At 36.9% G+C, this 16,715-nt stretch overlaps 2 protein-coding genes across 10 annotated transcripts in view; both read left to right on the top strand.

Moving 5' to 3' along the window:
- The window catches only part of dgkh (diacylglycerol kinase, eta), a 113,806-nt gene extending 104,672 nt beyond the window's left edge, over nt 1-9,134 (top strand). For all 8 annotated transcript variants that reach the window (XM_057852043.1, XM_057852046.1, XM_057852044.1 and 5 more), the window contains one exon: nt 1,740-9,134. In XM_057852043.1, the coding sequence (XP_057708026.1) occupies nt 1,740-1,826 (87 nt within the window). In that variant the 3' untranslated portion in view covers nt 1,827-9,134. The remainder of the gene's footprint in view (nt 1-1,739) is intronic.
- A 2,186-nt stretch (nt 9,135-11,320) lies between these two features.
- The window catches only part of dop1b (DOP1 leucine zipper like protein B), a 51,293-nt gene continuing 45,898 nt past the window's right edge, over nt 11,321-16,715 (top strand). Inside the window, exons 1-2 of one of the 2 annotated variants that reach the window (XM_057852613.1) lie at nt 11,321-11,379; nt 16,324-16,502. In XM_057852613.1, the coding sequence (XP_057708596.1) occupies nt 16,365-16,502 (138 nt within the window). In that variant the 5' untranslated portion in view covers nt 11,321-11,379; nt 16,324-16,364. Of the gene's footprint in view, nt 11,380-12,801; nt 12,984-16,323; nt 16,503-16,715 lie in introns of those variants that run through there. The other variant, XM_057852611.1, reaches the window with a different exon arrangement.

Genomic DNA, 16,715 nt, shown 5'->3' with positions numbered 1-16,715 from the left:
TAATTAATTTTTAAGCTGTAATTAACTCGATTAAAAATTGTAATCGTTTGACAGCCCTAGTTTTTGGTCATTTAAAACTGATTTTACCGTGGATTGGAACATATTCTCGGCTCTCCTGTTCGCCATCTGTGTTGTGGAGACGATTTCCGACGCGGAATAGTGACGTTGCTCGTTAAGAACACGTCACGCAAATAAACAAATCTGATTGGACGGTTGATTTTGTTCTTGCACGAGAGGCCGTTAATGGGCTGGGTCCCAGACAGTGTTGATAATAACGGCGTTAGAATATAACTGTGTTACTAACGGCGTTGTTTTTTTCAGTAATGAGTAATCTAATTAATTACTTTTCTCATCTTGGCAACGCCATCATCGTTACTGAGGCGGGAAAGGCGTGCGTTACTATGCGTACTAAGTTGGTTGAATAAAAAAAGTCTGAGAGACACGGACTCACGGAGACGAGAGAGCAGAGCAGGAGTGGAGAAGGCGCCGTTGCAAACGCGATGCTAGGTGGCTCCAATAATACCTGACTGTAGCCATAGCCTACAAACTAAGCCCACATGATACGGTAGATATCACATATTATGGAACTAGATGCAATTGACAGACACGGCTGCATTGGCAACATGTTTTAAGGACTACATGCGTTAGTAAACAGCCACCATCTTAAAGCAGTAGACTTCTCGGGAAGGCTCTGATGTAGAGATCATTCCTAGCGAACCTAAGTAACTTTTTTTTTTTATCTAAAATGCTATATAAAATCCTAAATCAGCAAAATCTTGACTTAAATCTACCTTTAAATGATGAAACAGTTTTAAAACTTGCACATGTTGAAAGTAGAAGGGAACTAATGCAATAACGGGAGCAATTTTAACAACTTTAAAGGTTGATTCACAACTTTAAATGGCTTCCACACATAGCAAAGGTTACTATCTAGTTATCGCAATACCCTTGTGTCTAGTTAAGTGGAGGGTAAAGAATTGGGCGAGGGCCAATTGTCCCCAAAACCCTTTAAACTTCACATTGTGTGACCTGTTTTTTTTGTTTTTGTTTGGTTTTGTTTTCTTTAGAAAAAAAAAAAACATGAAAATTATCACTTTGCCAAGTAACTAATTACTCTTACATTCAGGTAACTGAGTTACTAACGCAATTACTTTTTGGGAGAAGTAATTTGTAACTGTAATTAATTACTTTTTAAAGTAAAATTAACAACACTGGTCCCAGACTATTCTCACGGTGTTTGAAAAATACAGGGAGAACAATCTGGCCGTGCCAGGCAAATTCCCTTCAGCTGGTCACAATTTAGCACAGCAGTTATGCTTATTGACCATCAGAGGTCTCCAAACTAAGATTTGTTATGTGAGCATTATCATGATTAAAGTATCACAATATAGTTAGCCATAACATGTTAAGTTCACGACCGCATTTATCAATTTTCATTTGATATCGGATTTTTGTAGTTGGACAGTATCAGGATATCGGTTAAAAAGTCATTATCGGACAAGTTGGTATCAGCAAGGTATGGTACTTGGTATCGGCTGATCCTAAAAAGCTGGTGACTGATTCGGGTGTGAAAAATATGTGATCGGGACAACTGGAGTACGAACTCATTGGCTGCCATTGCCGTTTTGCGACTCCACTCCACACATTTTGCAGACTGACTGTCCATCTATTTTCTTCCGCTTATCCAAAGTGGGGTCTGCAAATAAGCCCACTTTTCTTTGTTTGTTTTGTCCCTGCAGGATCTGGGGATATCGAAAGTGGGTCATATGAAGAGAATCCTCCAGGGAACTAAGGACTTGGCCAAGGCCTCCATGCTAGATCTTTAACCCGGAAGCATCCGCTTCCAAAGAGAAGAAACGTCTCCCACCTCCGAAGAAGATGGCGACGTGTCGCCGAAGAGGAGGGAAGCGCGTCAAGGAAAAAAGTCATTTCCTTGACAATAACCGATCGTATTTCAAACACATACACGTACGCACAGGTATGCAAGCAGACAGTGCAATTTGTCCTTTTGACTTGCCGTGACAAATTAGTAGCAAAAGCAGGACTTCCGTGAGTGAAGATGTCGTTTGTTGTTTTATATTGTGTTTTGAGAAACAAAAGTATCGTTTCCTATGACAACGGCGTGTTCTTCGCTGGTTTCATTGCATGATTTTAGCGTCTTCACCTTACGTGGTAACACTTGAACAAGTTCAAAGTATTATCAGTGCCATTTGTGACTACTGAGAGTGTCATGTCCCTTTTCACGCAAGGCATGTGAGGGAGGGGAGTTTTCATTTATTTGATTTGCATGACAAAGTGTCCAAGATCTGCCATATCTCCTGTATTTTTAGCTTAAAATATGCTGTAGGACAGGGGTGTCCAAACGTTTTTCCTCCAATTGCCGCTTAAAAAAAATTTTTTTTTTAATCGTTGGATCAATATCAGCTTTCTCAGTTGAAATGGATTTGACATCTGTAACTGTCAATGGCAGTGAATGAGTTCAAGGTGACAAGCAACAAAATAATCCAGCGGTATGAGGATATCGCAAAATGACAGTGGTACCTCAAGATACGAAAACCTTGGTTACATGAAAAATTCACTCAAGTTTTTCCTCTTAATATTACGAAAAATGATCATAGGAATCATGTAACTACATTTGACTATAAATGTAAACAGACAAAATAATGTACTATATACACAGTGCTCATGTGTATAAAATGAAGGAATCTGACCTTTTAGCCAGATTGCTGGAACCGACAACCCGGCCAAAAGGCCAAACTCCGCATGCTCACCTTAGTCTTAACCCCTTGTACTGACTCCATTTTGAAAGCTGGAAGAAGGCTTCGAAGCACAAGTTGACAATTTATTCAGGTCGACAGCGATCATACAGCACAGATGCACCCAGGCGAGGATCCAAGGTCACCATATCACAAGTCAACAAAAGGTTCCCGGGAAAAATGACAACGATTAGTTAAACATTTAGTCTTTTTGAAGGCTCTCGCGGGGCGGGATATGGGCAGAAGGGTGTGTTAGGGCATTGTTTAGGATTATTGCCTGTTTGTGGATTGGACAGGAGGAATCGGGAGTTACTGTTGTCAGGGTAACGAGGGTTGCGGATTTTGCCACCTCAGTGTCAAAGGGGCTCTTGGAGTCTTATCAGTTGTGTTTTCAGTTGAATATTGGGCGTTCTGCGGTGTTCCTTGTGTTGGAACAGGGTGTCCAGCCATTTGTTCTGGACTGTCTGGGAGAACTGATTACGAGAGTTGGTGGTGCAGACGTGGGCTTGTCAGCGTCAATCTTGCTCAGTCAGTTGCACTAATAGCACTATGGCTCATACAACACCATTGACTCGCCTTAGCTTAGCCACCAGAGGTATATAGTGATGCGTTACATGTACTCTGTTCTATTTACTTGCGTAATTTTTTGAGAAAAATGTACTTCTTAAGAGTAGTTTTACCACACAATACTTTTTACTTGAGTATATTTGTAAAGAAGATACACTACTCTTACTCCGCTACTTTTGGCTACACTAGTCGTTACATTTTTCTTCTTTATTCTACATATTGGCTTTTATTTTTGCTAGAGATGCAACAATAAACGCACGACTCTATTATAACATTCAGAAGTTACAATGTTTTTTGGACGGGTAATGAGTCAAAATGTTCGGGTCTAAATTTTTGTGTCCTCTTTATGACGAAAAAAACAGTCACGTCACCATTGGGCCGGGGACCGGTACCAGTTCGTGCTGCATTTGCTACGGGGCCACAGAGAAATCATAAATAACTTGTTAATGACCGCAATCTGGCCTGAGAAGAGATTTGCGTACGCTACCCTCTAGTGGTTGGCCGCCATTACTGGGGTGTTTGCTCAACACTTTCTGAGCCAGAAGAGGAGCCTACAACCAAGTCCATTCTGCATAATGTGGCTAAAAGCATAATATCAAAAAATCTGAACTTCCACTTTAAGTGCCACTAGGTGGTGAAAAAGCATTACAAATAAAGATATGCAATCAGAGAACAAAACAGCAAATTTAATGTTTTTTTTTTGTTTTTGTTTTTTTTGAACGAATTAGTTCACTTACATGTAAAACGCCATTCATTATACGAAAAAATTATAATAGGAATTCACTTCGTATTTTGAGGTACCACCGTACAAGTTTATGTATGAAAATACTGAAATTCTACAGTTTCCTGGATTGGTTTCAACATGTCAGGTTTTGACCCGTTGGCTAATTGAGGGACAGCTCCATCTAGTGGTCAAGCTGAGAAGTGCAAGAGAATGTAGACTGAACTCAAGCTTCACGTGCAGGTCATATTCAGTGATATTTTCATCATTTGCAGCGGGCCAACAGCTGTAAACTCATTGCTATCATGGCTTGGTCCGACATTATCTGCCATTGACAGCGCTAGACGTCCAATTGCTTTAAACGGATTGGACGTCTACTAGCGATAAGCTCATCGGTGGGAAAGGTACGTCTCGGCCACAGGACGAACAATTTTATTTTAACTTATTGGCTGCCGCTGACGTCGTATTCAACGATATTTCCACTTGCCGCCAATAATTTGGGCCTATATAAACTAGGTAGCAGGCTGTAGTTTGGACACCCCTGCTTTAAGAAGATGTCGTTCGGAGGTTTGAATGCTATTCGCGACATAAGAAAAGAAGGATTGCATGGGAAACCAAAGTGAAAGTTATGGACGGGAAAAACGGTCTTCTCTTGCTTTTTTACCAGCGCTTACCTGTAGCAATTTTTTTTCTTCAACAATGGGAGAACACTTTATCTTAGTTACTGTGCCAAGTCCACTTTAGTAAATAAATGTGTATAAAACGGTGACAATCGAAAGAAGGAAACAACCAATGCAGTATTATTAGTAGTTAGGCTTGTAACTGTAAAGAATTTTGCTGGACGTTAAGTTGTATCACAAATAGAATTTTTGGACCATTTTAACCTCTTAACCTTGCTAAAGGTAATTTCTGCATGTGCATTCACCGAACAACATGGCGATGAAAAGTCTTTTCATAGTTCTGCCCTGAATTGAAATGAGATCCGCTGCCATTCCTCCCACTTCAAATAGATGGGACGTCTGGCAGCGTCAATTTCAGACAGTGAGTTAAACGGCGTCTGACCGAGTCAAGATAACCATGACTTTACAATCAAGTGAGTATGTAGTCTTTTAGTGTTAATAGACCAAAAAAAAGTATTTTTTTTTTTTTAAAAATGTCAGCCAGGTATCAGAATCGGTACCTGGAGCCAAAATATGGTGTTGGTGCAACACTACTTATAAATATTCATTATTTAGGAACACAAATACTGTGTAGAGTTGTCCGATATTGACTTTTTAACTATTAAGTATTCCAATCCCGATATATGTGGTCATGGACTGCATCACGTATGTAAATAAATGCATAATAGAATAAATGATAAACGATGATAAATGAGAAATGAGCCAAAATGTCCGTAATTAACTGAAAGAATAAATCACAAATACATTAAGTTTATGCTAGTTACACCAAAGCGCCACCCGGGGGCAATAAAGTATTACAACTACAGGCGGGCAACCATAGGACCAGAGTCCAGACAATGAGTGAAAATTCCCACAATGCATTGTGCCGGGTGTATGCACAGATTGTTTTATTACTTTTTTTAGTGACTATTTCTTTCTGGTAACGCGATAGTTATATGTGATAAGTTTCCAGTTCATTATTTTATTTGTGCACCATGAGTGATTTGTGTCTTTCCCTAAATTTGAAATTTGGAGACATCTGTAGTACAGCAGCAGCTAGAGATTATTTTGATAGTCAAATAATCTGTAAACAAGTTCGTGCAAATAATCAAGTATTTGGATAAGGGACATTTAATGTGTTTTAGAATCAGTTTTAGGAGATGTAACACTTAGGTTTGAGAATATTGCACTTTCAAAAGAGCATTACAATACAAAAAAGTGTCTCTTCAAACTATGCAGAATAGCACTTTCATTAAAAAAAAGAATTTAAAATACCTGAGTTTATCTTCAGATGGCTAAAAATATAAATGAATAAATAAATAATTGAGGATCAAAGTACAATAATAGTACAACCAGCTAACTTGCATAGCAAAAGTCCACGAGCTTAAATGCTATAAAAAGCTAACTTTTTTTTCTTTACAATGCTCTTAACAAATCGTTTAACCCCCCCCCCCCCCCCAAAAAAAAAAAAAAAAACGGCAAAATATACCTATAAACTAAATCACGAAATCTTACAACCTTATGTTGGTCTTAACAGGGAATAGCCTGTTTCAGCCATGTTGAATGAGTTATGTCATATTCACTGTTGCCACAAGAGGGTAGTGTATCCACCTAAATCAACGAAACTTAATGCAAACACTTTCCAAACAAACCATTACAATGCCACTCTAATTAAGCAGCAAAATTTAATTCGAAGTTTTTTCTAATCGAAATACTCGAGTTAGTCCGTTAATCGTTGCAGCACTAATCTAGAGGTCACTCTAAGCTTAGCTGCCGTGCTAAGATGTGATCAGCCCATGTACAAAGGCTGCAGGCTTCTACATGATATTTTAGGCCAACATACATTTCGGCGCAAAACTAATACCGATATTTTCCAATGTTATTGTAAATGCTTTTATCGGCCACTTGATGGTATCGGACAACTCTACTTAAAAGGCAACATTTCCAAACTACAAAATTGATACTTTCATATGAACATGTTTATTTTTTATAAGGCCATATGCAAATCTGTCACTTTTTTGCTCAATAAAATATTATGTAAAGTTGATAAAAAGTTGAGTATAGTTCAAAATTTTAAGTTAATGAATGCCCCGCCCACTATAAGAAATGCAGTATTTGTGTACTTGTTTTCTTCATTGCTTGCCTTACGCAAGTGCAAATCATATCGTATAAATGAACATCTTTGCTCGACCTCTTAGCACATTTACACATATATCACACAAATGCATTTTTTTTAATTAATAGATTTTTAAAGTAACACTGCATGGGCATGCAGCTTGTTTTTTAAGTATTGTTAGTATTTTTAACAACTTGTGGCATTACAGGGTCTGTTATTTCTTGAGGTAAATTTGTACATACCGTACTGTATAGTATCTATATCTCTAAATATGCACTGTCTACAGAGTACAGTATACCGGTGTATGCAAGCCACGTTTGTTGGGTGTTGTCGGTGGCTCGACGTGGCATGCGCGTGTCAACACTTTTGGCCTGTGTGTATATATGACAACTTGTGCATGGCGGTGATGATGTTGTGATAGATGTGCAATATTCAAACACATTTTCACTGGCACGCAAATACAGTTGCTTCCCCCAGCGGTGCTTCCATAATGACACGATGGCTTAAGCGAATAAGATGAGGCAGCGTAGGACAATTGAGCTATTGTGTCATTTTGTAGTAAGGAGAGAAGTATAGTCGCCAAACTTGTTATTTAATTGTCAAATTTGTTGTGATTTTCAACCTCGGGGCCATTAAGACTGGAACATCTTTTTTCTGACGATATGTCGCCATAATTTGTATCCCAAAAGGCTCCCGCCGAGAATCGTTTTCAAAAGGTTAGTCAAGGAAGCAACGGCTCGCTCGCTAAATTTTCCACTAGAACAGTGTCAATGTTAGCTCATTGGCCGCCATTGACGCCACTAGACGAACAATACTGAGTATCTCGTCAGGCTTTATTTTAAAAAAGGTTTCGATTGTCGTTCATTTAAATGGAAGCAGCAAAGCGCTACGTAAAGTACATGGTCGCTAATTTAGCTAAATTAGCCGAACGGCATCCCGTCACGTCAATATACGTAATATAATGGCATTTTATTTAATAATTATACGTTAAATTACATAATATTACGACCTTAGTTTTGTAATATTACGTCTTTTTCTCATAATATTATGATTTTAATCTCGTAACATTACGAGATTTAAGTCATTATCTTACAATTTTATTTTCTCATAACACGTAACATTACTTTTTTCTCATATTACGTATAGCTACGTAGTATTACCATTTATGTCTTGCAATAATACATATTTTTTTCTCAGAATATTATGATTTCAATCTCGTAATATTACAATTTTTGACTTTACTCGTAATATTGCGAGATTTTAATCTCGTAATATTGCGAGATTTTAATCTCATAATATTACAATTTTTGATTTAACCGTAATATTACGAGATTTAAGTCATAACATTACAATTCTTTTCTCATTATGTAAAGCTACATAGTATTAAGACTTAAGTCTTGTAATATTACAACTTTTTTCTCATATCTATAATATTTCATGTCATGACTTTTTTCTCATTATTTCAATCTCGTAATATTACGACGTATGACTATACTCTCGTAATATTACGAGATTAAAATCATAATATTGTTTTTTCCTCATAATACATAAATTACTATTTTTTTCTCATTTTACGTGAAGATACGTAAATTAAGACTTTAGTCTTGTAATATTGCGACTTTTTTCTCATAATTTTATGATTTAATCTCTTAATAATATGACGTATGACTTTACACTCGTATTAGGAGATTAAAGTCATAACCTTACAATTTTATTTTCTCATTATGCGTAATATTACAACTTTTTCCTCATTTTATGTAAAGCTACTGTACGTAGCACTATAATTTAAGTCTTGTAAAGTTACTTTTTTCTCAAAATATTATGATTTTAGTCCCCCAATATTACGAGATTTAAATCCTAATATTGATTTTTTTCCTCATAATACATTACGACTTTTTTCTCATATTACGTAAAGTCACGTAATATTTTTCCTTTTTTTCCTTTTCCCTCAGAATTTTACGATTTGAATCTCGCAATATTATGACGTATGACTTTACACTCGTAACATGAGATTAAAATCATAATCTCACAATTTTATTTTCTCATAATACGCAACATTGCGACCTTTTACTCATATTATGTAAAGCTACATAGTATTACGACTTGTGTTGCAGTATTACAACTTTTTTCTCATATTTAGATTTGAAATCTCGTAATGTTATGATTTTTTTCTCATATTATTGTATCAATCTCGTAATATTAAAACGTATTACTTTACTTTCGTAATATTACGAGATCCAAGTCATGATATAATTTCTTTTCTCATAATACGTAACGTTACATTTTTCTCGTATTGAGTAAAGTTATTCAGTATTCCAACTTCAACCCTAATGATTTTTTTTCCCTCATAAAATTTAGATTTTAATCTCATGATATTACAAAGTATGACTTTACTCTTGTAATACGACAAGATTAAAGTCGGAATGTTAAATTTATCGTAGTAGGCCTTTTTTTTTTCTTTGCCTAACCCTGTCGTAGTACTCAGACTTTGTTGAAAAAACTCCTTAGCGGTTGCCTAATGGGATACATTGTATTTCTTTTCATATTTTGAATATTGTCAAACTTATTTTGATTAATTTTGTTATTAAGATTCTCAAGATAAGATTCCATTCAGCAACTACTAGCCAAAGATATAAAAATTCAACCACTAAATGATCCTTTCCTTTTTAAAAAATGTTCCTAGTTGAATTTTCTGTGCTTTATTTGCCTTTCATTCTTAACATTTGTGCATTCAAAGTGTCTGCCGGCTTTCGGGGCAAGCGAAGCCGCCATCTTTGTCTGTAAATAATGCTGCAAACTGCCTGGTTTTGTCGGAACCAACCGTGCAAAAGGACCTGGCATAGTCATGGGAGTTTATTTGTTTACATTGTGTTTACAGTTTGAATTAGTAAGTCGCCCAGAAATATTTCTTGCCTAAGGTATATTCATATATATAGTATGCGTGCATTATCTCACATTTTGAATATCATGTCGTCACCTGTATTGCAACAATGAATGACTTGGGTAAAAGTAGTTTAATAATAATATTGATAATAATAATACTGTTTATGACTACTAAGTGACTGTTTTCTGTGCCTTTTTATGGTTAGAAAATGCATGATTAGATATATTTATTATATACGGATTTGAGATGTGTATTTTTGTACTCTGGAAATAAATACATGGTTCAGCTTTTTGTTGTACAATTTGCAAGGGTCCCTTACAAAAAGGCCACCCATACAGTACATATCTATCTTCTTCAATTAAAAAACGACAAATCAAATGCTCTTGCCTGTTGGAATTCTTTCTTTCCACAGTAAGATTAATCTGTTCAGGGACGGTGGTCGCTGGAGTCCATTCAAAATTTATCATTTGCTTCACTCATTTACTGAATATGACATATTTCACTGGGGCACGTATCACAGTATTGATCTGCAGTGACCCAGGATAAATGTTTTTTTTTTTTTTTTGATTGAGTTTTAAGTCTACATAGCATAAGTCTACATAGCATAATCTACAGAATGTGCCAATTTAATATGGTCATACATATTTTCTCCACACAATCTGCATATGGCTCCTTAATATGGTAATTTATGAACGTAATTTAAGCAGGGCCGAGAACGATAAGTGGTATTTGCCATGTGGCAAAATGGATTTTGCCATGTGTTAAAGTGGATTTTGCCATGTGGCATTTTTTTGCCATGTGGCAAAATTGATTTTGCCATGTGGCATTTTTTGCCATTTGGCAAAATTGATTTTGCCATGTTGCATTTTTTGGCCATTTGGCAAAATTGATTTTGCTATGTGGCTTTTTTTTTTTTTTGCCATGTGGCAAAATTGATTCTGCCATGTGGCATGTTTTTGCCATGTTGCAAAATGGATTTTGCTATGTGGCATTTTGTTTTGCCATGTGGCAAAGTGGATTTTGGCCAAATCAATTGGCCTGCAAAAATGCCATATGGCCTGCAAAAATGCCATATACCCCCAAAAAATGCCACATACCAAAAGAAAACAAATTCCAAAAACCAAAATACATTTGCCACATGGCAAAAAAAAAATACCACATAGCAAAATAAATGCCACCTGGCAAAATCAATTTTCCACATGGCAAAATCCCTTTTGCCACATGTCAAAAAAATACCACATGTCAAAATTAATTTTGCCACATTGCAAAAACGTGCGACATGGCAAATTCAAATTTGCCACATGGCAAATACCACTTAGTTCTCGCTCTCTCCGTAATTTTAGCTGTGATAGGCATACATACTAGTGTTATTTATGCTGCATTCATGTATGTCGGGAGATCTGAGTTTCCAAGGTGGAAAATTGTTCTGATGTGTTGAAAAGTCGTCATGTGGGATAAAAACACGGTTGCTACAAAGAAGAGTACCTTATCTTGCACCAATGATACATCACGAGTTGAGTGACTGGCTGGTGCTTTTTATAGACACCATGTAATAGAGAATATGTTTTTTCGACGATTCCAACAACCCGTGAATGCAGCATCAATATTGCATTGTGTGTGCCACTGCCAATCATACATTCGACGGTGCAAATGACAACTTCCCACCTGCTTTAAAGGTTAGTGTCAGATAAACTGCTATCCTTGTTCGTTTTTACTTCTGTGCTGATGTTTGTTTGGTTGCCTATTCTCATGAATTGTGAATTTAAATGGTTCTAGTTTACGTATCAGCCAGTTAACTGCAGTAAACTACTCTGGTCGCAAACTAACTGCTATGAATACAATGGCAATTCAATGCTAGTTCAAGACCACTGTCTAATATTGTTTTGACCAAAATGAATAGAATCTATCTGTGTGAATTAATTGCCTATCTTTGGGATATAACCTCTAACAATTTTGTATGTGTGCACATCAAAACTCCCAGATGTTTTACAAGCATTTTATTTGTTACTGCAGTCCCTATAATCTGTAACAATTTGTAACATTTTATTTATTTTTTAATCCTATGTGACTCAAACATCATTACTCTTGCAAATGGATATTAGACCGTTATTTGCTCAAAACACGGAATGTCAACAACAAGGAATGTCCCAAGTTTGGTTTTGAACACCGGTGGCTGAAAACGATTAAACGATTACGTCACCCTCGCAGTCAGGTTTTTTGTTTAATCAATTTTTTTCCGGTAGCATTTTAGAGCAGCACACTTCGCTTCACCTGACTCGATAATCATGTAAAAAGATTTATGCAAAATATTGTAATTTGCTGGCAAACATTAAACGCTAATAACAAAAAGAATGGCTCACAAATATCTGACAACTATGTGATATGTTTGTAAACACTGCACAATAGATATCAAGTGTATATGGGGCTAGACGCAAAGTTCCAACCCGGCGGCGTTAGTGACCGACGGCCATCTCCAAGCAGTGGACTTCAGCAGTGAACCAAACCTGCATAATTAAAAACTGCACTGAAGTGGTTATGATTCAGGCTAGAAACGTAAAAAAAAAAAAAAGTACTTTTTTACCTATGCTGTTTACTGCATCTCTGCCATTTATATAAAAAAACAAACAAAACAAAACAAAAAACCAAATACAAATGTTAAACATTTTTGCTCCTTGATTATATTTTACGAATGGCACTGACACAAAATGGCCGACAAGTGCTGCCGACCGTCCCGATCGGCTAACGGCGCACTTTTTCGCATCAAGTTCCCAATACATGTGATTTCTATGTATCTAACAGCTAGGTGAGAGGATTGTAAACACGGCACATCCTGGAATGTACCATATGCGGTAAAGGGGGGGGGGGGGGGGGTAATTTGTGACATTTTCGTTCTCCTTTAAACGTTTTGTCCTTAAAAATGTTTATTTTAATTTTGAAGAAGTAATTCAATGATAAATCTTGCTATATTACATGTTTAAGTGGCTGCTTTTAATGGCAGAAATGTTATACTACTGGAAATATCTTCGTGCACCCCTTACGGATCCTGATATGTACTCTCGTCTGCTCGTTGACTGCGCATCAGCTGAGTTGAAGGATACCTCCTCCCAGTCGTGCCTGTCGCGGAAGGAGCGCTTTAGTAACTCGTCGGTTTAATTTGCTCGCCTATCTACCGAAGGAAACAACTTTTATACAAGGTCTTTCAACTGAACTAAAACGCACTGATGCCAAAAGATGTGAAAATGTTCGGTCCTCCGTCTGCTCCATTGAAACCTTTCATTCGGTGAGTCATTTTGTGGATGCACCTGATACACGGCTAGCTTAATATACCAGCGAGGTTCTCTAACAAACACAACGTTTAAGATATTTTCCCATGCTAGCTAAGCCTCATTTTTACTGTAATGTTGCTATTCTCTCAGGGGAGTGGTGTTTCCCCCCCTTTTAATCAATCCATATTGCAGTTACATAATCGTAGGGCTGGGCGATATGGCCTGAAAATAAAATCTCAAATTTTTTTTCACTTAAAATTTGATTTACGAACCCCCACCCCCGATTTTTTTCTTTCCTTCCTTCCTTCTTGACTGCGCTAGATGTCCAATTCATTTGGACGAAGGCGAATAAATGAATGTTCTTTTTTTCCACATTTTACCTGTAAGATAAATGAATATGATTTGGGAAAAAAAGTGTATGAACAATTTTTTTTTTTTTTTTTTAAATAAACAGCTTATCATTTTTTTTTTTTTTTATTCATAGAAAAAAATGTTCAAATGAATAAAAAAAAAAGAAAAAAATGAATTATATTCTTGTTATGGTCCCCATCCCAACACCACTTGAAACTTGTTTTTTTTTTTTTTTTTTTTTCTTTGGCCTGCCGTTGACAGCGATAGACGTCTGATTCAAACTGTGGGGCTCATATTTCAATGCCATTGACGGTGCTAAGAACATTAAATGTAGGGCTGCAGCTATCGATTATTTTAGTAGTCGATTACTCATTGAACTAGTTAGTTTGAATAATCGAGTAATCTGATAAGGAACATGAAAAATTAAAATACCTTAGCTGAGCCTCAAACGATATAAAAATATGAATAAGGATCTATCTACAACTTTTTTTTTTTTTTTTTTTAATCAATGCTTATAACAAATGGTTCAGACACATATTCCTACCATAAACAGCTGAATATACCTATAAATCAAAAAACAAATGCATTAAAAAAACATGACCTCAAACAATAGCTTGCCTTATGTTGGTCTTAACATGGAGCAGCTGGATTCAGCCATGTGTAATGAGGCAGACAAGAGGGCAGTGTATCCACCCAAATCAATAAAACTAAATACAAACACTTTCAAAATTTACCATTACAATGCCACTTTAATTAAACGAATAGTCGAAGCAGCAAAATTTAATTTGAATCTTTTTTTCTAATCGAATACTCAAGTTAATCGATAAATCATTGCAGCACTAGTTAAATATAGCCATGTTTAAAACAAACGGCTAGTTAAACCTAGCACGTTAATTCAAGTTTTGTGTTGTTCTTTTAAGCAATTGTCTTGAAATTTCTCACCGATCCACAGAGAACAATCACAAGTAGGGCTGCAGCTATCGATTATTTAAGTAATCGATTGCTCTATCAATTAGTTGGAATAATCGAGTAATCGGATTAGGAACATTTAATGGATTGCCATAGACTTCATAATGTATTGACGGGGCACAGGGCTGATAAATGGTGGGCCCGCATCGTTGGCGAGGCTGTCAAACCTGACCGAGTGGAATCACAAAGAGCTTTTTTCGTGGAAAATTCTTGTGAATAAATGCTTAAATGCCTGAATTATTTATGGATATGGATGTAAAACAGTCTAGATTCTTGGTTAAAAGCACAAAAAAAAACACGTGCAGTTAGCACTTATTATACATAAATATGTCGAAGTACAATGCTAGTCTGATAGTGAATGTAGCTAGCGGCCGCCTGATGTAAGCTGAGCTTTTCTGGTGAAAATTATTGTGAATAAATGCTGAAATCCCCGAATTCTTTATAGATAAGGATGTAAAACAGTCTCGATTCTTTGTTAAAAGCAAAACTAAAAACAAAAAACGTGCAGTTAGCATTTATTTCACGTAAATATGTCGAAGTACAATTCTAGTCTGTTAGTGAATGTAGCTAGTGGTTGCCTGATGTAAACTGAGCTTTTTCCGTTGAAAATTTTTGTGAATAAATGCTTAAATCTTCGAATTCTTTATAGATATGGACGTAAAACAGTCTCGATTCTTGGTTAAAAGCAAAAACAAACGGGCAGTTAACATTTATTTACGTAAATATGTCGAAGTACAATGCCGGTCTGTTAGTGATTGTAGCTAGCGGCCGCCTGATGTAAACAGAGCTTTTCCGGTAAAAATTCTTGTGGATAAATGCTTAAATCCCCGAATTCTTTATAGATATGGACGTAAAACAGTCTCAATTCTTGGTCAATAGCAAAAAAAAACGTGCAGTTAGCATTTATTTTATGTAAATATTGCGAAGATGATGCCAATGCAGTAGCAGCTAATCCCATAGAACACCTGTAGAGAGATCTGAAAATGGCAGCCTTCAAATCACAGAGACCTGGAGCAGTTGGCCAAAGAAGAATGGTCTAAAATTCCAGCACAGCATTGTAAGAAACTCATTGGTGGATACGGGAAGCGGTTGTTTGCAGTTATTTTGTCTAAAGGTTGTGCTACCAAGCATTAGGCCAAGGGTGCCAATACTTTTGTCCGGCCCATTTTTGGAGTTTTGTGTAAAATAATAATGTTGTTGTTTTTTTTCCCCCCCTTTCTCTTTTGTGTTTTTTCATTGCAAGCAAAATAAATGAAGATATTACTACCAAAGCATTTGTAATTGCAATCATTTTCTGGGAGAAATTGAGCATGATCTGACAGAATTGCAGGGGTGCCAATACTTTTGGCCAGCAGTGTATGTTGGTCTTAACATTAGGTTTTGCGTGACGTTTTCCGTAACGTCCGATGTCATCGTATCGCTGCAGCGTAACTGGTTGGACGTCTGTCGGCGTCAATGGCAGCCAAAGAGTTGACCGGCCAAGAATTTGTCCGTGAGGAAAAATAAATCTCGGTGTCTTTTGATGAAATTTTCCAATTACTGTACTCAGATTTATTCGTCAAGAAAATTGCTGAATGAGAAACACTATTAAATTTGAGATCAGATGACTTAAATGAGTTTTTATATCTGTGGTCATTTTATCTTTGATCAAAAACATGTTCATTATCCACTTCTTGGAGTCTGTAATTTGCCAAACTGAGTACGAGATCACATGGGTGGGCGTGATATAACCTCAATGCTGTCGCCATATTTCAGGAAAAATTGCGATGACGATACTAGCCTAAAATTGCTGATAGTGACAAGCTAGCGTATGTGGACGCCAGAAATCCTACTACTAGGCAGTAAGCGGTCCTCGTGTGAAGCTCATCTCTACTAAACTAGTGAATCCCGGCCCGCCTTCCCTCCCTCCGCCAACCCTTTCCTCTATAATCTCCCTCACATGCACGGCGTCATTCTATTTACCATCAACAAGCCCTCGAGGGACAACATGAGTAGTTTATTTTTGTCAAATAAATATAAAACTTTGTTTGGCAGACACGCTGTGACAACATGTTAGCGCCCGACTGACCTTCGACATGGATCCCGAAGAGGCGGAGCTGCAGAACGACTACCGCTATCGCAACTATGCGGCGGTCATCGAGAAAGCGCTGCGAAACTTTGAATCGTCCAGCGAGTGGGCGGATCTCATCTCTTCTTTGGGCAAGCTCAACAAGGTACCCGCTGCGTTACATCGGCGCCTTGACTTAAGAGCGACCCCAACGTGATGAGTATTTGTTTGTTTTTTGGGGAGGGTTGACTTGCTAGCAAAAATTTACAGTGCAAGCGATACGTAGCCAAATAATTCCTGTACCGAGTCTTTGATACTGTTGCGTCTTCAAGGTTTGGAAAATGCTTGAATTTTGTGTCAAGTAAATGGTAAATGGTGT

The sequence above is a fragment of the Corythoichthys intestinalis genome, chromosome 12 (assembly GCF_030265065.1).
Source record: "Corythoichthys intestinalis isolate RoL2023-P3 chromosome 12, ASM3026506v1, whole genome shotgun sequence".
In the NCBI taxonomy this organism is placed as follows: Eukaryota; Metazoa; Chordata; class Actinopteri; order Syngnathiformes; family Syngnathidae; genus Corythoichthys; species Corythoichthys intestinalis.
The sequence above is the reverse complement of the archived record's forward strand: the minus strand, read 5'-3'. Positions and strand labels throughout refer to the sequence as shown.